This window comes from Bos javanicus, chromosome 6, assembly GCF_032452875.1.
Source record: "Bos javanicus breed banteng chromosome 6, ARS-OSU_banteng_1.0, whole genome shotgun sequence".
Taxonomy (NCBI): Eukaryota; Metazoa; Chordata; class Mammalia; order Artiodactyla; family Bovidae; genus Bos; species Bos javanicus.
In genome coordinates, this window is record NC_083873.1 from 66,629,964 (window position 1) to 66,652,257 (window position 22,294).

Consider the following 22,294-nt stretch of genomic DNA (forward strand, 5'->3'; position numbering starts at 1 on the left):
AATTGCTCCAAACGCAGCCTTATGGAGAAATCTCCAGTTGGGAAGAAGGTCCAAGTCCTCAGTTGCAGCCGTCTGTTCGTTGAGAATACATAGCACGTGCCAGGGGTAAGAGCAAGGGAAACAGAGCTTAGAGGCAGACACCTGGATTTAAACCCCAGCTTCAATCTCATTAGCTGTGTGACCTTGGATAAGTTTCTTAATGTCTCTGAACCTCTGTTTCCATATCTCTAAAATAGGAATCATAACACCTGCTACAAAGGGTTGCTATAAGGGAGAAATGAGTACTCTCTGGTCAGTAATTTCCCTTCTGTATATTCTCTTTTCTAATAAAAGTTTGTGCGGCCTAATGCCCTCTTCTGTGGAGTTATGATGAGCATAAATGAATTAGGATGAAAAAAGGTCAGGACATGAGTCCCATGGAAGACAATACTGTGATTTTGTGAAGAAACCATTCTCTCTTTAAAGTGACATTTTTGGTGTAATTATGCTTTAAAAGGAAGAGGGTATAACTCCATTAAAAATGAAAAACAGATACGGATAGGATGGGATGTCTAATGCAGCTGTAGGTTATAAAATCAAATAATTGTTGATGTCAGGATAACAGCCACCCCTGCGCAGAGTCCATGGCCATAACCACTCACAGTGCTCACTGTGTGTTGCTAAAGTGGCAGTTAATCCCAGTTTTCCTGGGACTTTGCAGGTTTGAGCATCAATCTACCCCACTTCCAAGGAACCACTCGCAGTACCAGACAAACCAGAATGGTTCATCACCTAAGTGTGCTAAGCATTCTGCTGGGTTCTTATTCATTCTCATTTTCACAAAAATTCTGTGAAGCTGGCTTCCCTGTCTTGGGCAGATCCCACTTGAACTGGGGAACCTTGTCTCTCCATCAAAAAAGTTGTCATTCACAAACATAGGGAACTGACTTATGGACACAGTAGGACAGGGTAAGGAAGGAGAGGGTGAGATGTATGGAGAGAGCAACATAGAAACATATATTACCATATGTAAAGTAGATAGCCCATGGGATCTACTTTATGACTCAGGGAACTAAAACAGGGGCTCTGTATCAACCTAGAGGTATGGGATGGCAAGGAAGGTAGGAGAGATGTTCAAGAGGGAGGGGACGTATGTATACCTATGGTTGATTCATGTTGATGGTTGGCAGAAACCAACACAATGCTGTAAAGCAATTATCCTTCAATTAAAAATAAATAAAATTTTAGAAAGTTGTCATTATAGGTGAAGAGAGCAAACCACCTTAAAACAGATGCTTCTTGTACTTTACGAAGCTCTCAGTTATGCAAATATAAGGTAATTAGGTCTGTTCATCAGGGCTGCTAACTTGATCAGTATATCAGATAAAAAGTATTGCCACAAGAAAAGAAAAAAGTATTGCCACGGAGGAGCTGCTCATGAGAGCAAGGAAGAAAGGCCCTTCTGCATCCTGGTGCTAGTAGAGGCTGGACTGGGCTGGATGTAGCCATCTTCAGCCAGCAGCTGTCCCAGTGGCTATGGATGTGACCTCAGGGTGGAACACGGCAGCTGAACAGTGAGGTTCAGGCCTGGCAGGTATGACGGCCCCTCCAGAGCCTGGGACCCCTGACTATGGAGCCCAAATCTCAAACAAAAGCCATAGTACCTGTGGTAACAGCCGGGTCAAAAGGACCTGCCTCCCACTCCTCCCCCAGACTCCAGGCCTAAGCATCAGGGGCAACCAACACCAGCACAAATCATAGAGCTCTCGTCTCTGACCAGAAAACCCCAGTGGACTTCCCAATTCCTGAGTCACCTCCCCCTTTTAGGGGTGGCATCTTCATGCCATCCTCTCCACATGTGCTGGCCCAGCACCCTGGGAAGAGGCAGCCTGAAGAAACTGACAGGGCTTTATATCGTAGCATTGCGGTCATCCTCCATGTGTCATCCTGGAGATGGAGACATTCACCATCCAAACAGGCACTTCCTCCAGGACAAGGTGCCACCCTGATATCCTGTTCACTGTGTAAATCAGGGACTTCACCCAGCCTGCTCTCTTCTGCCATGTATAAGACCTGCTCGGTCAGAGACCAAGCTAGACGAGACTTCTTCCCTCAAGGGAGATCCCTGAGGTGACCTGGGGGTGGGGGGACATGCCTCCTGGATTTCCTAGCACTATGCCAGGTGGGCTCTTGGTTTTTGCCTTCTGAGGACTGAATAAGGCTTGCTATAAGCATTCCAAGCTGTGAGGGATAAAGGAAGGTTTCTCTAAATGTTACAGGTGAGAAGGCTGAGGCCCAGAGAAGTTACGTAACTGGTCAAAAGTCACACAGCCTCCAAGTGCTAAATCAGGATTTAAATCCAAGTCTAGGTCTACATGGGCTTCTCAGATGGCACTAGTGGTAAAGAGCCTGCCTGCCAAAGCAGGAGACATAAGAGACATAGGTTCAATCCCTGGGTTGCGAAGATCCCCTAGAGAAGGAAATGGCAACCCATTCCAGTATTCTTGTCAGGAGAATCCCATGAACAGAGGAGCCTGGCGGCCACAGTGCATAGAGTCACAAAGAAGTGGACACAACTGAAGGAACTTAGCACTCTAGGTCTACATGGACTTCCCTAGTGGCTCAGCAATGAAGAATCCCCTGCAATGCAGGAGACCTGGGTTCGATCCCTGGGTCAGGTCAGGAAGATCCCAGGAGAAGGAAATGGCAACCCACTCCAGTATTCTTGCCTGAAAAATTCCATGGACAAAGGAGTCTAGTGGGCTACAGTCCATGACGTCACAAGAGAGTCAGGCGTGACTGAGGGACTAAATACACACTAGGTGTACATAGAGCATGTAGTGCCATTCCAGGCTGCCTGTCCCAGATACCAAAGGAGACATCGAAGAGCTAACAAGCAGAAAACTCCCTAAAGGGAAGGAGAATATCTATTCCTTAATATGCAATAATTAATTTAATCAGAGATCAGGCCTAAGTCTCATCCTGAAAGTACATTTGCAGACACGCAACATGAGATGAACACAATGACCCTCAATCTGCCTTCTAGTCACAGAGCAGGAAGTTAGTCTCTTCTACCACAAAGGAACAAAGAGACACAGAGGCATGGAGACTGGCTCTCCTCAGTGTTAAAAAACATAACAGTTAAGTTCTTCTTTGGACTCCTTAAAAGTATTTATGTATTTCTTACAACAGAAAAAAAAAAAAAAAAGTCTTTTGGAAAACCTTTAAAGTCAAGCTGTAAACCCCACCGATATCAGAGCCAAAGGCTTTAAACACAGCTATGGGGGTGTTGGGGCTTCCCTCAGGCTCAGACCGTAAAGAATCAACCTGCAGTGGGGGAGACCCAGGTTTGATCCCTAGGTTGGGAAGATCCCCTGGAGAAGGGAATAGCAATCCACTCCAGTATTCTTGCCTAGAGAATTCCATGGACAGAGGAGCCTGGCGGGCTATGGTTCATGGGGTCACAAAGAGATTAAATTCTATTTCTTTAAGGGGGTTTTGACTCCAAGAAGAAGTTCAGGTTAGAATAAAATGTTTTATTACATTTTATCACCCAAGAGGAGATCAAAGATAGATAATGAAATGGTTTTTAATCATTTGAAGATAAACAGAAGGTCCCTCAAGACACTCACATTTGTATTGTTGTCCATCTTTCCCTGTATGCTGAATGCCTTTTATGTAGAGTAGTGATTGATTAGTAATTGTGAAGCTGTATTCACGTAACAAAGGGTTTTATTTCTCCAGTAGATGCGGAAAAATTGTTCGAACTCTATTCTCATTTAACTGCCCCATTGAGAGGACCTGCTGCTCACATCACAGCCCAGGAACCACCTTACTCCTGCCGGCAGCTTACCTCCTTGTGGACACAGACCTAAAAAAGCTAACCTCAGTCTCACAAGCTCAAGTTCAAATCTATAATGTAAAGGCAAAGCTCAGAAGTATAATCTTGCTGTTACTTTCTTTAGCTTGCCATTCCTTTATGCCCCTCTTATTCATTTCTCCACCCAGATTATATCTCCATAGCTTAGATATCAATGCTTAAGAAAGGTTAGAATGAAAATAAGCCTCTTTAATCCACTTGCTAGACATACAGCCAACTTCATCTACATAGTAAAGGTTCAACTAATGACAAATTATTACTTTAAGACAAGAAACAGCACTGACTCTGCAAACCAATCCTACCCTTTAGGCTTCCCTCCCATGAAGCAATTCTGGAATGATGTGTTCATATTTACATAATGCTTCCAAACACTTGCTGAAAACATTTCTAATAATGCCAATATTTCCAATATAAATGTTGTTTACATTAACAATTACACAAGCAGTGCAACTTCAACAAAAATTTACCACAAGAGCAGGAGCTACTTCAGAATTTAGCATTACCCATTGCTAAATGCTTAATGTGTATATTTGACAAGTATTTACAAACGGCCTGCTCTGACCACCATGTTTTCCTGCTGCATAAGTGTCAAAGAAACAGCGTAAATTTCCAACCCATCAATTCTTTTACAACTAAGTTAAAGAAGTATTGCTCTGAGGGGAAAACCTAGTTATGTTGTTAGAAGTTCTGGAGGAGCTACAGATATGTGAAAGTGAATAGTTAATTGTCACATTATTCAGTAAAGCCCAAGCATTTAAGTGCCCTCCACACCACAATGGGCAGAGTAAATCAGAAAGACCTGAAGCATGGTGTGAAATGCTGCTTTGCTGGAGCTGGCGTTTGTATTACCAGACGGCACGCCTGCCCACGCCCATGGAAACAAAGGGACAAACTGAGCAAGGAGGCAAAATCGGGAGTGGATGGTTTCCCAGGAGTTCTCTCTGCGCTGGGCCTTCCTCTACTCCCTCATTTGACTTTAAGTGCTGTGTTCTCCCAAAGCATGGGGCATGCCCACTCAAACCCCTGCATATGTTCCAAAGGGGATTGTACATAAAATATTTATTATAAGTCATTTTGAAAAATATGATGAGAAATTAATTTCTCATGAACTAATACTGTTGGGGGCAATTAATACCCTCAATATATTAATTTACTACTGACTTTTAACTTTCCTCAACTAGAACTCTCAATAACATCATCAGTATTTTGAGTGTTTTATAGAGATTAGGTAATTTATTCGATAGTTCTGGTGAGCCTGTAATTGTGAGATTAGAGTATGCACAGAAACTTATAGCTTACCTAGAAATCTGACATTTTAGGATCATTTGTAATGAACAGAGCTTTAAATTTCTTCTTCACCAAATATACTCTAGACCTTAGACCATTTAATCTTCCGAAGTCTTTTTTTGAGACTAAGCATTTGCATTTCTCAAATAATCAGTCCCCTATTGCAAATTTCGATCTAGCCACCCAATGGAATATCATGTAACCTCTTTGAACAATCTAAGATAATTTAGTTTAAGCTGCACCTCAAAATACCATAGCCCATAGTTAGTGAAAAGAAAATCCAATAGATTCTTAATGAGTTATTTATATAGGGGATTGTCAATGAGTATTGACTTATTTATTTATATAAAGACCACAAACAAAGCAAGCAACAGCAGCTTCACAAAAAACTGTATGTTCCTCCCCAACAAAATTACCCCTGGTCATTGGACCATCATTCTGACAGCTCTGATTTTCTAGAAAATGCACTTATCCATATTTATCATAGCTGATAGGATTTCAGTTGATTGCTTGTGACATTTTGTCTAGACCAGAAGGGCAATGTCTACTATGGAAAACTCATTTTGGGGAGCAAGGCAATATTTCATCCTTCAAAGGCCAAAAGAATAAAATGATTTCAAAAGATGCATTGCCTCATGTGTTTTCAATAGCAAAAAAATGTCAGGTTTTTTAAAGCAGAACAACCTAAAGAGTCATAACCAAACTATTCTTTGGCTAGCCCTTCAATCATTTTGCTTTACTCCAGCATATTACTTAGTGAAGAGCATTGTCTGTTTTCAATTCCCTGATACATTTTGAGGTTCCAAGTACAACGGTAGCAGGGAAGTAAAATGGGAATTAGCTCCACTTAAATTGCCGTTGGCATTTCCTGCCTTTGCCATGGTGATTTTGGAACTCTAAGGCAGAAATGCCAGGAAGAGTTTTATCCTCTGTGGGCAGAGACAAAAATCATAGAGGGCATGAAATTTAATCCCAATTAAACTTAAACTTTGGAGCCTGCAGTCTGTCTTTGTGTATCTAGATGCCTGTTTAACAATATGGGAATTATAAGTAAGGACAGCATTATCCTGATCTTATAACAGATGACAACTGCTTTAGAATCTCTCAATAAAAATAATCTCTTACATTTGTGAAGAGCTTCTCATTTTACTGAGGGTTTGCAGTATGTCATCAAGGTTATAAACAGAAGTGTAATTTAGGGAAAATCAATGGAATTAACAGGAAAAACACTTATAACTCATGTCTTGCTGTTTGATAATTTAAGAAGTAAATGTCTTAACATTCAGTCCTGCTGCTGCTACTGCTAAGTCCCTTCAGTCATGTCCGACTGTGTGTGACCCCATAGACGGCAGCCCACCAGGCTCCCCTGTCCTTGGGATTCTCCAGGCAAGAACACTGGAGTGGGTTGCCATTTCCTTCTCCAATGCATGAAAGTGAAAAGTGAAAGTAAAGTCGCTCAGTCGTGTCCGACTCTTAGCGACCCCATGGACTGCAGCCTACCAGGTTCCTCCACCCATGGGATTTTCCAGGCAAGAGTACTGGAGTGGGGTGCCATTGCCTACTTAAAACTGTCAGTAAACAACGGACATATCTTAACACAACCCCTTATCCTAGTGTATGTTTGAGAAAAGTGCCATCTCACATACATACCACAGTTTTCTTCATCACTATCATCATCACAGTCAGCCTGGCCATCACATCTTCTGGAAGCCAGAACACACCGTCCTGAGCGGCACTTGAAGTGACTAGGTGAGCATTCTGTAAAAAGCAATGGGCCATATTACTGCCAACAAACAAAACCCAGACTCATCAGCTATGTTATTCATTTACGTGTCGGATGATGTGGAGAAGATATCACTGAAGATAAGGATGGTCCTTCACCAGGCTGAAATCACCAAAGTTTGCTTGGTTCTCTTCTGTCTGCCCTCAGCATCTTTTTCCTTTATCCTTGGCATCATCTCTCCAGATTAGCTGTTTTGTGTCTTTATGCTTTCCAACAATTACCTCTCTTTCTGAACGGACAATTGCTGGAGCCTGAAATATCCTAGGAAGCCAATGCTTCTAACTGCCCTCCTTTCATTTGTCAAATTGCTTCCCATTCTAATCTTTCCACCTGGTGAGCAGGCATTTCTCTACCTGATCATCTCACATGGCCAAGGTATTTGAATGCTTTGCACTTGAAGCTGAGCGCCGAAGAATTAATGCTTTTGGATTGTGGTATTGGAGAACACTCTTGAGAGTCCCTTGGGCTGCAAGGAAATCAAACCAGTCAATCCTAAAGGAAGTCAGTCCTGAATATTCATTGGAAGGACTGATGCTGAAGCTGAAATGCCAACACTTTGGCCACCTGATGTGAAGAACTGACTCATTGGAAAAGACCCTGATGCTCGGAAAGACTGAAGGCAGGAGGAGAAGGGGATGACAGAGGATGAGATGGTTGGATGGCATCAGCGACTCAATGGACATGAGTTTGAGCAAGCTCCGGGAGTTGGTGATGGACAGAGAAGCCTGATGTGCTGCAGTCCATGGGGTCACAAAGAGTCGGACATGACTGAGCAACTGAACTGAACTGAACTGAAGGAGCCATGGCTTTATCTTCACTGTTACCTTCAATATCCTCTAGTATAAAAGCAGCTTCCATATATAATGGACTCTGTGAGTTGTGTTTACAATAAACACGGAGATTATTATAAAGTCATCTCTGCAATTTATCTTTAAAATGAATACAGTGTCTAACAGATGAGTATTAAATTCTTCAATGTAATCAAGTTTATAGATTCACCACCTACATAGCCTTTCTATTGGCAATCAAATAAAAACAACAACAAAGAAACTTCTAAAGGTAGCTGATTTATTCATTCATGTTAGATACTGCAGTGTAATTGATTTAAAAATTAACAAAAATTAACCTTCGACTTCATCATCAGGCATTAGGCAGGTTTGATTGTCTGCATTTTCCTCTGGAAATTGATTGCAATCTGTGTCTTCTGGCCACTGTAGACCCACAATCCCAAGAACAGACTCACAGCGTTCTTTGGAATGCTCACAGAGAGCTCTAAAAGAGCAAAAAAGACAACATTACAGGCAGAAATAGCTACACCAAATGTTAGGCATCTACACAGGACTCTTAATTCTGTACAGCGTGGGTCAGTGTATGTATGTGGTGTGTGTATGCAGTGTGTGTGCGTATCAATGTATATATGGATGCACGTACACATAATAGGTATGTGGGAAACCAAAATAAGGGATATCATGACAAGGGAGATAGATTCCTGAAACACAGTTTCACCAAAAAAAACTCTACTGCAGGAATGGAAATAGCGTTGTTCCCAGAACGTGGATTCCCTTCTCCAGTTTACCTTTCTTGCTTTCTCTTTTGTCTTTCAGGCAGACACATTCTCCAACATTTTTGTTTCAAGCAAGTCCCCAACATCACTTTGGGCACTCTCTCACCAAAGGGCATTGAATCTACACAACACCCGCAGCCCCTTCTGGTGCCCTGTGACTGGGCCATTTCAAGTTTTAACCTGGCTTCCCTAAAGGCAATACTTCAGCTTACACTAATATGGTTGAAAAACTTGGTGCTTCTCCCAAACCCATCTATGTTGAGCTCAAGTTGGTAAAAAATTAAATGTGTTGGCTTTTGTTAAAGAAAAGATATACTAAGCATTGCTCTAGGTGTTTCAATGTGTGTTACTTCATTTGTACCCAGAATATTTTAAATCGAGGCATCAGCATGTCTCAAAGAAGATGTTTTTTACTTCAGATGGGAAAAAAAAATGTAGTTTTGCCTCAGTATATAACCAATAAATTAGTTTTTTAAAATGTTAAGTAGACATAACCAAAGTAAGTTCCTAGGCAAATTTCTCATTTCCTTTTAAAGACATTCTCATTTCTCAAAAGTTTCCAACTTTAAACTAAGTTAATATCAACAAGATAAAGAATGGCTTAGCAATTGAACAGAGAAGTTTCTGAAAAGTCTCCATCTTGATTTAACTGTCTAGATTTAAGACAGAGCATAACTTAATGCTGGTTTAGCCTAGGAATCTGGGACAAAGACAAAGCCATGGCATTCCCATATGAAGCAAAAATGAGAAGCTCAACAGTGTTTAACAACTATCTGTTGGATTGAATAGTTTTGTTGCAGATTAATATAAGGTGTATATAACTCAATTGCTGCTGCTATTTTAAATTAACCAAAATATACTTATTTTCAGATAGAAGTCAGGTACTGCCTGACTCTACCACTTTTTTTTCCCCTGTAAAATAGAATAAAATAAATGGCACTACAACTCCATGGCACACCTGCTCATATCATAATCTGTGTGGTGTTCAACCACAGAGACAACAGTCCCAAAAGATTACTTTGAGGATGACAATTAAAGTATTTAGCACATTATAAGGGCTCAATAACATTAGATTTTTTCCAATTCATAACTTAAAAACTGAATTTTAAGATCAGTAAACAAACCTGGCAAAAGCAACTATGTGCAACCCCATGAGCATATCAGTATTTACTCTCTTTATACAAAAAATATTTTCTTACAAATATCATAAGGTCAAATTCTCTTTGATAGCTACTAAAAATGAAAGACTGCAGCCTACCAGGCTCCTCCATCCATGGGATTTTCCAGGCAAGAGTACTGGAGTGGGTTGCCATTGCCTTCTCCAAAAATGAAAGATGTATATATGATAAGAAACAAAACTAAAATACCTAGAATCAGTTCACCAAATTGTTCACTGTATAGTATTTCAAGACCCATCTCATCTTAGGCATTTAAATATGAAACCTAAATCTTAAAATTATCAGTTATATGAGGATATAAATTTGTTCCAGAGAACACTATGTTAGGGAAATGTTTATACACATATGAAAAGAAAATCAAATACAAGAATTTGTTAAGTACTATTAAAAGTAAGTATTCACTATCATCAACCTTGCTTAGCAAAAATGGAATAAGATTTACAAATAACTTAACATAAAACTTGTAGATGTTTTATTAGTAATATTTTAAAAGGCATTTAACAGAAATTTCAGTATATTTACACAAGCCTACATTGTATTATTCTATTTGTACTTTTTGTTCAGTTTCCCAAGTCATTTTGAAATTTTATTGTTTTCTGTCCTGACTCTATAGATGACCCTTCCTTGTCATCCATTTGATATTCAGTATTTAATTTGTTTTCTCATCTGTTCACTGTTTTGATATTACTGCTTTTTCTTTAAGTTCTGAACGACTTTTGATCCAAACATATGGTTTTCACAGTTACCACTCACATTTAGGCAGGCACATCTGTGTATTCACTCCGTGATGGAAAGCAGCCTGAGAGCAGCCCCACCTCTGTGACAGCCACTTTGCATGCGCACATTCTCTGACTATAACCCAGGACACAAGGCAGAGAAGAAGGCCAAACCACCACAAAGCAGGGAGCTGTGCTCCTGTCCTAACATCAGAGCAGTGTTTAGTCTGGGCTCACAATCGACTGGCAAAGCTTCACTTTTTTGTACATTCGTCTGATCTTAATCTCACAATAACTCAACCCAACCATCATCACAATCGTGATCTTATAAGTAAAGGAACTGGCATTGGAAGAGCTCAAGGAAACGGTCTCAGGCTAAAAGTAGCTAGAGAAAGAGCCAGGACTTGAATCAGAAGGTGGACTGCAGTGTCGTAGTCTTAACCACAGGACATCACTCATATCCTAAGTCCAAGCCATCCTCTTGAAATGCTGTCCTGAATTTCACCCAAGCAGGTAGAAAAACTCTGTGTTCATCCCCTGTCTATCCTGAGAGGTTGGTGTGATGTCTCCTAACTTTTGACACAGTTAAAAAGCAGCATTTTAAATATATCAACACTGCTAGATCAAGAGGCAGACAGATCCCTCCTTCTGCTGTCTCACATTTAAAAAACCACTTCTTGATCCACCATAATGAAACATGTGATTTTATTTAGTTAAAGTCCATGAACTATTATCAAAGGCAGTTCATACCCCTCATTTGGTTCTTCAGTAATGACTTCTCACTTAGATACTCATTTTAGAATTCTACTTCTTTACCATTTTAGTATGTCATTTGTTAAACACAGAGCTTCTTAGCAAAGTAGGTACTTTGTCTAAACTCAGACTAAATCTTCATTTCCTTGGTTCTCCCTGAGGGACAATGAGGATGCCTGGGGGAGATGCCACTGTGTTACCTGCAAGGCGGGATACGCTGCTGTGTATCCTCGTCACACTTTGGTACCAAGATGGTGCAAGCAAAGAACATGAGGTATTTGTAACAGTTGGTTTGAACAAGTGCAGGGAAAAGAGAAGACTCCCAGCTGATGGATGCTTCCTTTTGAGTCCTGTGGCCAAGGTAATTCGGAAAATTTGTATGGTTGTAGGGCAAATTCAAGCAGAGTTCCAACGTAATTGGTTCACACTGACCTAACAATAACAACAACAAAAAGCCACACATACAGATACATATTATATATTTTTATTTATAAAATTTCATTTTGTTTATATTTATAATATAAATATAAATAATGTAAAATATATAATATATTATATTAAAATAATATAAATAATGTAAAAACAACTTTCTTCCACATGTAAAACAACTTACAAAATTAAAGTCTATTTTAGAATCTTTCTTAAAAGTATTTAAGACTAGAACGTAAGCAGTACATGAGGTTGCCATCAAAAGATAGTGTGGTTCATGAGGTGTCTTGACAAGCCAAGATTCATTTCTGTATATGCATCTGCCAGCACACTGCCCTGAATGAATATTTCAGAAAGTCTTCCTCATTTTCCCCTTGGTTTCACTTATCTGAAAGTGACTCCTTTTCCTGCTTCCTTTACTTTAATTTGTCATCTTCTGATTTATCCATTACTTCTAAACTAATGCATTCCCCATCACCCTGCGAGCCACTTTTAAAAATTAATGAATTTAGCTGAGGAGGCAAGTAGATGACTTTTTCCTATGTGTTTTGTGGTTAATAAACATATGAAAGTGAAAAGTGAAAGTCACTCATTCGTGTCCGACTCTTCGCAACCCCATGGACTGTAACATGCCAGGCTCCTCTGTCCACGGAGTTCTCCCGGCAAGAATACTGGACTGAGTAGCCATTTAGCCATTCCATTATCTAAGGACTCTTCCCAATCCAGGGATTAAACCCACGTTTCCTGCATTTCAGGCAGATTCTTTACTGTCTGAGCTACTAGAGATTCACTGATCAACGTGTAAAGCTACACAATTCCAGGGCAAGAGGAGGCTGAGGTCCATTAGATAGCCATTGCCAGAGAGATGGTCCCTAACCCTTAGCTTGGCATCCAAGGCTATTTCACACTCCAAACCACAGCCTAACTTTCTAGCCTCATCACCCATCCTATCTCATCAGCAATATTTGCTTGATGACACCAGACATTTTAAGAATTGCATGACTTCATGATTCCTGTTAGTTTTTATCTCTTTCTTTCCTTCACACACTTGTAATCACCCTTCAAATGCAATCATGTTTCTACCTGTCAGCACTTGCTTCCTGGAATAATCCTTTCCCATCCTCCTCACCAAGCTAATTTCTCCTTGGTCTGCAGCACGCAGCACAAACATCTCTACCAGGAAGCCTTCCTGGCCAACCACTCTCCCTCTTCCACTCCCAGAAGGAGCACCAGAGTATCTCCAGGACATACCTGCCATGCCCACATGGCCCTCTGCTCTATTCACTTACTTACTTGTCTTCCCCACACAATTCTGAGACTTCTGTGAAATGAGACTTTCTTTTTTTAAAAATTGAAGTATAGCTCATTTACAATGTTGTGTTAGCTTCTGGTGTATAGCAAAGTGATTCAGTTTTACATACATAATTAAAATGAATTCTTTTTCAGATTCTTTTCCATTATAGTTTATTATAAGATATTAAATATAGTTCCCTGGAGACCTTATTTCTTGATTTCATAGTCTGCACCAAGCATAGTGTGAGAATTAAGGGAGGAAAGGAGGAAGAAAAGTGTCAGAAACCATCCTGAAAGTGAAGTCACTCAGTCATGTCCAACTCTTTGTGACCCTGTGGACTGTAGCCTATCAGGCTCCCCCGTCCATGGGATTTTCCAGGCAAGAGTACTGGAGTGGATTGCCATTTCCTTCTCCAGGGGATCTTCCCAACCCAGGAATCGAACCCCGGGTCTCCCGCATTGCAGGCAGACAATCTACCATCTGAGCCACCAGGGAAACCATCCTAGGCATTTTAAAATGTAAAAATAATTCAAAATATAGTCCAAGCCATTGAAGCAGTCTAAGTCTCCAGGGATATAACATGAACAGGTTAGGCCAGCAGGACTGGACAAAATGCTTGAACCCAGAGGGACAAAGTGGACAGAAGCAGCTTGGGAAGACTTCCCAGGACAAAAGGAGTTTGGACAGATTTGGGGGAAAGCAGCAGCAAGGCTTTCTGTCCTTTGTCTGCTGTAGACATGCCTCATTCCCAGAGGAAAGAGGTGATCAACAGAGTGTCTTTGTAGAATCAGGCCGGGTCCACCAAAGCCCTCATGCCTTAAGGGTAATTATTCAAGTTAAATTTAATTATTTAACTAAGAAGGAAAACAGATTAGCAATTAGGACTGCAGTGAAATAGTAAAACAGCTCTGGGATGATTTCTCGATTTAAAGAATCTGAGGGCTTTTCAGAGACTATGCTATAGGAATCTTGACACTGATCAGATTAAAAAGCTCATGACCACATATATAAGACTCAGTTTACTGGGGAAGAAGTAACTCTCTAAAGCTGGTGTAATCCTGAGGATGCCTACAGTGCAGAGAGAAGGAGATGGAAGAGGGATGGGGTTTGTCCAACTTCTGAAAGAGGAGTAACATGAAATGTTTGATTTCAGATTACACACAAAAAATGCATGTTCGTTATAAAGACAATAAAAAGATGCATATAGGAAAAGTTCTCCATTCCCCACCTCCCTTTCTCTTAACTTTCCTCAAAACTAAAGACAGTTTTAATCCTTTCAGGCCTTGCACTTGCTCATGTTTATACACGTAAGAATTTACACGCATAGGCAGAGATATGTCTATGCTTTCGCCAAAGGATAACTGTACTATCACTAATACCTTTCAACTTGTTTTTGTTGCTTGATAACCTATAATGACCAAGCAGCAGAAACAGCTCAACCTCTATGTTTTTCCTAATTTCTTCAATATACTTAAAATTTTACCCCCCAAAATGGGATCATTTACACATATTTTGATGCAGTCTTTTTTCCCCTGTAGACACCTTTTCTTTCTCTTTTCCTCAACCACCCTATCAAGTTTTGACTTTCTTATCTGTTCATTTCATTGAGATTAACTAATAAACATATCGTGTGGACAACTTTTCTCTCTTTTGATATGTAGGGGCTGTATCACTTTTGATTTGGGATAAGATACGAGCTTTAAATATTTCAGTGTCAAGGGAAATGAAAGGATTAAGTTATGATCATATACTACTCTGAGATCTTTATTGAATGCGTTGAGGTTGATTGAATCCTGTGTTTTGTTCCTTCATAATGGCATTCTTCACGGAGTGCTAAGCAAGATAAACTCTCAAGATATCTGGCAACCTCCAATTCTGGGATTTATGGTACCAAACTTTTTTTTATCTTAAGCATTAGACTCACATATGAGCCTGATTTACAACAGCCACTAGAGGGCGATCATGTCACAAACATGTGAGGACGTTTAGCAACCACGGGGCTGTTTCCAATGTTTTCAGTGCTCAACAGGGCATCCTGAATATAGACGAGGTTTAAAAAGATATCTGTTGAAAGAAAGGTCGTGATGGAATCCCAATGATAGCCCACTTTTCAAACTTAAACAAGATTTGTTAAATTCAACCCACAGACAGCATTGTTAACTAAACAATGTTACATCTTGGTGGCAATAGTGGTAAAGAACCGGCCTGCCAAGGCAGGAGACATAAGAGACGTGGAGTCCATCCCTGGGTCAGGAAGATCCCCGAAGGGGGAAATGGCTACCGACTCCAGTATTCTTGCCTAGAGAATCCCACGGAGAGAGGAACCTGGCGGGCTACAATCCATAGGGTCGCAAGGAGTCGGACACGACTGAAGCGACTTAGCACACACACAATACCTTAAGGCATTGGGAATCATGTATTAGGTTATGGTCATTTACATGAGAAAATGTCACGTCCAACATCCATTGGCATATATATGATCCTCAGATTCACCTTTGCATCAAACTTTGTGGCTCAGACAGTAAAGTATCCATCTACCATGCAGGAGACCCAGGTTCGATCCCTGGGCTGAGAAGATCCCCCAGAGAAGGAACTGACTACGCACTCCAGTATTCTTGCCTGGAGAATCCCACGGACAGAGAAACCTGGTGGGCTACAGTCCATGGACTCCTAAAGAGTTGGACATGACTGAGTGACTAACACTTTCACTTTTCATTTTAAATTTCTATTATTTTCAATAATTTGAAGAGCTATTATAAGGTGAACACCCTGGTAACCACCACTCAGGTCAAGAAATTGAACTTTACCAGACAATCACAGGTGCCCTTCCATATACCCTGTCATATGTCAACCTTCTCCTTCTCCCACAAAGTAACTACTGAGTTTCAGAGTCATTACTTCCTTGTTCTTCTTTATAGCTTTATTACCTAAGTGTGTACCACAACCTACATACTACAGTTTGACTACCCATTTTTGAAAACCTATTTAAGTCTCTTATAATAGCTATGTTCCCCCGCTATTTCTTTATTTTTCCTTATTATTTAAATATTGAAAAATCTGGAGACTTGACCTTGGAGTGCGCCAGTCTGGATTTTGCTAATGGAACACTCTAGGCAGGTAAACATGTACCCCTGTACTCCTTGTTACCTGAACACTGGCACCTGAAGCCAGGAGGCTAGTTAGGTTTCACCAGGACTTGGACAAGGTTCTGGGTGCTGTGATGTTCTTTCATCAAATGACACATCCACCGACTTCTCTTTGTGATGTCTACAGCTGCATGTCCATGCTCAATGTCTTATCCTATTAATTCTCCTGTTTACCATATGGTAATATTCTAATTCAATCAATTACTTTTTATTTACTCCTTGAAAATGCTTTTAGAAAGAGATCATTCTTCTCAATTGACTCTCTGATCACACTTCTATACTCTCTGTTCCTCCAACTAGAGACTGCAAAGAGAGGCCAGAAAATTGACATGCCCCTGAGAAATTATTTGAATAACCAAGCTGTTACTTCTTCCTGGATTTAACTTTTCAGTGGGAGGATCATACTGCCATCTTCCCACTCATATATACGATTTTGGTTTTCTTTTTATGTTCTTAAAACACATTCAGCACAGTTTCCCTAGCATCTCACGGTCTCATCAGTTTCCTCTTTCATCACAGATGTTCTTGCCAGGTCCTTTCCATATATATTCAGCAAACGTTTGAACATCCCCTCTTCTGAATGTCCAGCACTGGACTAGTCACTTGTCCCCATTCCTTCTGTGTTATTAAAAATGAGTGTTGGAGGCTAACGTACATGGGCAAACATGTAGAACCAAAGACTGCTGGAACACTATGGGAAACTCAGGAGAGGCCCTGAGGCATGATAGTCATTTCTGGCTTCGCATGGCCACAGCGGTCATGGGTGCAGGGAGGCAGAGAGAGACACATGTCCAGGAGCTGCTCCCTCCACCAGGCTTCCCAGCTGTCCGGATCGCACGCTGCAAGGTGCAAGTGATGGGTTAGTCCCTACACCCCAGACTGAGGGAACATTACATCCCTGTTCCTACTCCCTAAGGCAAGGAGCTATCTGCTTTTGCCTCCCAGCAGAGTGCAGACGTATTACAGATTCTGGGCTTGAGTGGATAAGGTGACACTAGCCTATCACTGAACATTATTATCTGAAATATATTGCTTAGGCTTTTATTTTTTAAATTGTAGCCACTTCTGGGAATCTGAGATAAACCATGGAACTTATCCAATGAAAAATACAAAAACCATGAAGACATTTTTCACACCTTCTTTCAAGATGTCACTAATTTCTGCAGCTTCATCAGGCCACAAAGCAGTCATTCTCAACTTGCACTGCACACTGGGGTCACCTGGGAGGTTTTAAAAATACTGATGCCTGGGCCCCACCCAGTATATCCTCAGGGACAATCAGGAAGTTACATAATTTTTTAATGGGACAACAAGAACCACTGCCTTTAAGAACTAGCCTCCTAGCAACTCCAGTGAGAGAGGCTGACTCCACCAGACAAAACATCCACATTTTCCAAACCCATATTCTCCACTGGCAGGAAGCCAAGGAATGACAGTGTTGCTCACTTATGCCCCAGAATCTAAATAACAACAGTGTCTTATTGGTAGCAACAAAGATTTTTAAGTGATTAATCACATTTTCAAGTGATGAAGAGTTTTCTGAAGGGAGATGTTGCTTGTCCATGTTTTTATAGAGAACCAAGTAGACACACACCATTCTGAAGCTCTTTGAAAAATAAGGAGTAGCATCTTTACTCTCAACTGGAGGTTAGGCTTATACACTGTTTTTAATCACACACAAGGAATGGGGATGAGTGACTAGCCCAGTGCCTGATACTCAGAAGAGGAGGTGTTCAAGTGTCTGCTGAATATACATGGAGAGAGCCTGGCAAAAACATTTGTGATGAAAGAGGAAGCTGCTGAGACAGTGAGATGCTAGGGAAATTGTGAGCGTATTTGAAGAACATAAAAAGGAAACCAAAACCATATATATGACTGGGAAGGTGGTAAATGATCCCCCTACTGAAAAGTAATCTCCAGGAAGGCTGAAATCATGTCTCCTTTCTTTTCCATCAAAGTGCACAGTCCCTGGAACATCACAGGCTAAGTACTGGTTGAATATATATATGAGCCAAGTTATCTAGTGCTCTTCCTACAAATTCTTTTGACAGATGAAAAGATATTTAAATTTTTAATCTTAAAATATTTCAAGTATAGAGAAAACAGGAAAACATACAGCTAGTGAGTCCCCACCTAAATGTGATATGGGCTAACATTGCTCTCTCAAGCTTTTTAACCTAACAGTGCCATGCTATGTCAGATAACCCTCAAAACTTTAGTAAAATACACATGTCTGAGACAACACTGTCACTCTCCAAAATTCTGCAACCCAAGTTCAAAGTGAAGTTAAAAAAAAAAGATTCTGAAAGAGTTCCAAGGAAGAGTCCGAGATAAGCAAAGTCTAACCATATACACACATACACATATATTTAATGGAGTTTAGAGTGAATAAAATGGTAATACGTCTTAGTAGTCAGACTGGTAACTATCTGCACTGCTCTCTCCCTGTGGGAAGTGGAGGACTGGGAATTGTGCTTTCAGCCAAACGGTTCTTAAGTGCTCATGAAAATAAAAAATCTTGTCAGATGGGTTATTAAGTGGCTGTCTCCCTCACTCTCCTATCCAGCCCACTGTTTTCACCCCTAAAGTTCCCCTAAGGGGTATGGGCTTTCCCCACCCATAAGCTCTATGCTGACCCAGAAAAGTCACGAGTAGAATTAGGATCCAAAAACTTGAACAAATCCAGGGACCTGAACCGTTCAGCTTTTCAACCTCCCAGCCTCCAGGACCTTCACCGCCAGGATCAGTGCTAAGAGGCCACACCTTCTTGTCAACTGAAAGCTTGACAGACCTCTTCTGAATCTTAAGCCCTAGCTGACAAGGAGGCCAAAAATTAGGTCTAAAGAGTGTAAGAAGGGAGTAGACTATGAAGGCAGAGTCCAGAAGTAAGATACCATTACTAGAAATCAGGGTCTTTGGGGACTTCCTGATTCATTTTAAATTCCTCGGGAGAGTATTTCTGCTCACCCTGCCCATTCCATCTTCCCCTAATTATCCCTCCTTATAAGCCAGTTTGGAGAAAGCCACCTGTCTACACCGTTTGGAGCCTTTCCCTTGTCACCAACACAAATGAACACAAGAGCCACAAGATTATTCTAGGTCAGCAAAGTTCCTGGAAGGGTGAGAATACATTTTATTATAAGAACAGACCGCCAAAGTTTTATGTGGTTGTTTAGATTAATTTTATATCTGCTTCTCAGATAAAGTTTCTACTTTTAAAGCTGGGCTTTAAAAAGGAAGAACGATAGCATCTGCCTATAGATGGAGCCAGGAAAATAATATATAGGAGCTGATGCTCAGTGGAAAGTCATGCCAATGATATTAAACAACATGGATTTATAGCCCATTCACAGTGACACATTTGTTTATGATTTCAGTTAATTAAGACCACTTTGCTTCTTTTCTGCTACCACATGTAACCTTTTTTTTTTTTTAAAAAGAAAAAATGTATGCATATACATATTTTGGAGGGATTCCAGACTTCAGCATTTTAACATCAATGAGAGAGGAAAATGTTGAATGCATATCCTGACAGAGTGATTGCATGTGTCAGAGGCTGTACTTACTACAATTATTCACACTGTTGCTGGGGTCACAAAGAGAGTTACCACCACATGAATCAAGGCAGGAACTGTAGAGGCATCTTTGGTCTCCTTCTTGACACAGAGTCTGACCTACAGAAGAGAGAAAGGCACATTCACTTTCATCAGCATCCGTAAGTAAACTCCAAGTGCTAGTTTCTGAAGGATCCAGAGCCGAGGAAGGACACAACTCTAATTTCCTTCCAGCATCTCCAAAAATATTGAACACAAGCTGAGTAGGTACTTTCTGGATTAATTTTCCTGCTGCTAAATACAACACTGTTATTTCAGAAGGACTCTTCAGGAATTAAGAAACTAAGGGGCAACCCATCCTTTAAAAATAGGTTGTTATAGTTTTTCATGAAAAAGATAGCATCTTGTATTTACATGGGTGCATATAGCTGATGACAAAAGAAAACTCAAGTAATTTGAGGGAAGCACCAATATTTTAAAGTCTCATTTGATCCCAGCTCTAGTTTTCCCTCTAAGGAAAATGCTCTCCTTAATAATAAATAGGGCATCAACATTACTATAATAAGGGTACTTTATCATGGCAGGATTGTAAGCAGCTGTTATCCATATTTTTGGTGTGTCTCTGGAAAGTAGCACTGCCCAGCTGCAATGACCTGAGAATTAGGTTTCTTGTTTCCAAATGAATGACAACAGTAATGTCAGCCTAATGGCTTTTCCTTAAGGTATATGGAGAGAAAACTGCTTTTCCCATTGATTTCCTAGTCATTTGTAGATAAATGGAAGAGGTAATAAATTACTGCCCATTCTCTTTCTATCTTGCCCCCATTATAGTCAATTATTTTTAAACACATCATCTGGACTCTACAATATCTTGCAAGGCATTTTAAAATATAAATAACAGCATAGGTATACATACAATCATTCTTACCTATAATTATGACAATATTTATTATACTGGACTTCCTTATCTAGCATTCTAAGTTATATCTACAATCTTACCTATAATTCTAAATATAATATTTAATATACTGGACTCTCTCTCCCTTCTAGTACCATTAATGAACAACACTATATATCATAGCCTTGCAAAAAAGAGATATTGCTCCCTTTTTTTCAATATTTAGCAGATAAAAGGGGTTTTTTTGCAAGGTAAGTCAGGCTAAGTCCCATGAATATTAGTCTCTTAAAAAATTTTTATTCAGACAGCATGCATTCATTATTTGAGCCAATATTAAGTGCTTGCTATGTGACAACTTAGTTTGCCAGCAAGGCATTGAGCATTAAAAGATAAAAAAAGTCTGATAGTTTCAACTCTAATTAGGGATATTCTTCATGAGCGAAATCTTATAATGCCATGTGATCATTGCTCCCTGAAGGTACATGTAAAAAGCAGTAAAAGCAAATTAGGGCAGTAAGAAGAAAGCTTCTCATAGGAGTTTTTAGGCAGATGGGATAAGCTGGGGTAAGAGGGAAGGATGGTTTTCCAAGCCAATAGCAGGATGTACAAAGGGCTGGAGTCACTCCCTTTAGTTAAGGGAGACTAAGCAGGAAGGCTGAGAGTGAGGCTGAGGGTTGTAAAGGCCTCTATCTTGAATAGGGCTCCAAGCCCTGGGAGAAGCGATCCCAGCCCTCCTCCCAGCCTAGTCAAGCATAAACAGTCAGTGATTACTGCTGACAGTCACTCTGCGGTGTCGTAACTCGCTGCCCTTCACTCTCAGCTTTCTAAAGGCAATGGCGTTCTCCCACTTCTCTATGCTACCTTGCTCTTTCCACCTTGGGGCCTTTGGATAAGCAGTTCCCTGTGTCTGAAAGGCTTTCTCCATTCCCACTCTCCTTTGCTAATTCCATTCATTCTTCAGATAGTAGCTCTAACACCTCCTCCTCAGGGAAGCTTCCCAGAAGCCCTTTACCAGGACATGCATCCATAACACGAATCCTAGTACTTTGAATTTCCCTCCTGGCCCGCATCCCTCCCTGGTTACCAGACCTACTGTTGCACGCCTATCTCCCCCAGAAGCCTGCCAGCCCCATGAGCTGTTCTGCTTGCCATTGAATTCCCAGCACCACAATATATTTTAGTATGCTGAATTTAGAAGAGTGAATAATCTAAATTCACTACAATTTTACTTTCCTTTTTTTTATATTTACATTTTATCATGTGACTTTTCTTAAATCTCACAGATATAAAAAAATACTAGCAAATCCTGCCACTGCATAGTAAAGAATACAAAATTATTTCAAACAGCATTGAATTATGTAGAGAGAAAGAACTATTTGATCAAAAGGGAGCTTATTGGCTGATATGGAATAACTCGAGGCCAGAAAAGGATTTCCTTCTGAATTTTCAAAACTGGTAAAACAAAGCTATCCTTATCTAGTTTTTTATGGAATAAATCTGTGATTTAAAGGCTCTCTCTTTTGGTCTACAATGCATTCTCATTAAAATTTTCTAATATCAATATACATTACGGCAAATCTAATTTAGCTACAGGTGACCAATCTCATTAGCTGATGTGGGATACACACAGCCTACAACAGGCTTTCAGGTACCAGCCACAGAAAATAGCTTACAGTTACATTTATGGAGTACTCAACACATGTCATCTCTATGAAGTAGTTATCATTATTCTGAGATTACAGACACAGAAACTGAGAAGTAACAGGGTTAAATCACTGGCCCAAAGTCAACCAGGGAGTAAGTGGGAGCTGGGATCCAAACCCAGGCAGCTGA

At 40.4% G+C, this 22,294-nt stretch overlaps 1 protein-coding gene across 3 annotated transcripts in view; it reads right to left on the bottom strand.

Moving 5' to 3' along the window:
• The window catches only part of CORIN (corin, serine peptidase), a 300,354-nt gene that overhangs the window by 64,605 nt on the left and 213,455 nt on the right, over positions 1 to 22,294 (bottom strand). For all 3 annotated transcript variants that reach the window (XM_061420084.1, XM_061420083.1, XM_061420082.1), the window contains 4 exons: positions 19,576 to 19,683; positions 11,341 to 11,572; positions 8,056 to 8,201; positions 6,797 to 6,904 (listed from right to left, as the gene is read on the bottom strand). In XM_061420084.1, coding sequence (XP_061276068.1) covers positions 6,797 to 6,904; positions 8,056 to 8,201; positions 11,341 to 11,572; positions 19,576 to 19,683 — 594 coding nt within the window. The remainder of the gene's footprint in view (positions 1 to 6,796; positions 6,905 to 8,055; positions 8,202 to 11,340; positions 11,573 to 19,575; positions 19,684 to 22,294) is intronic.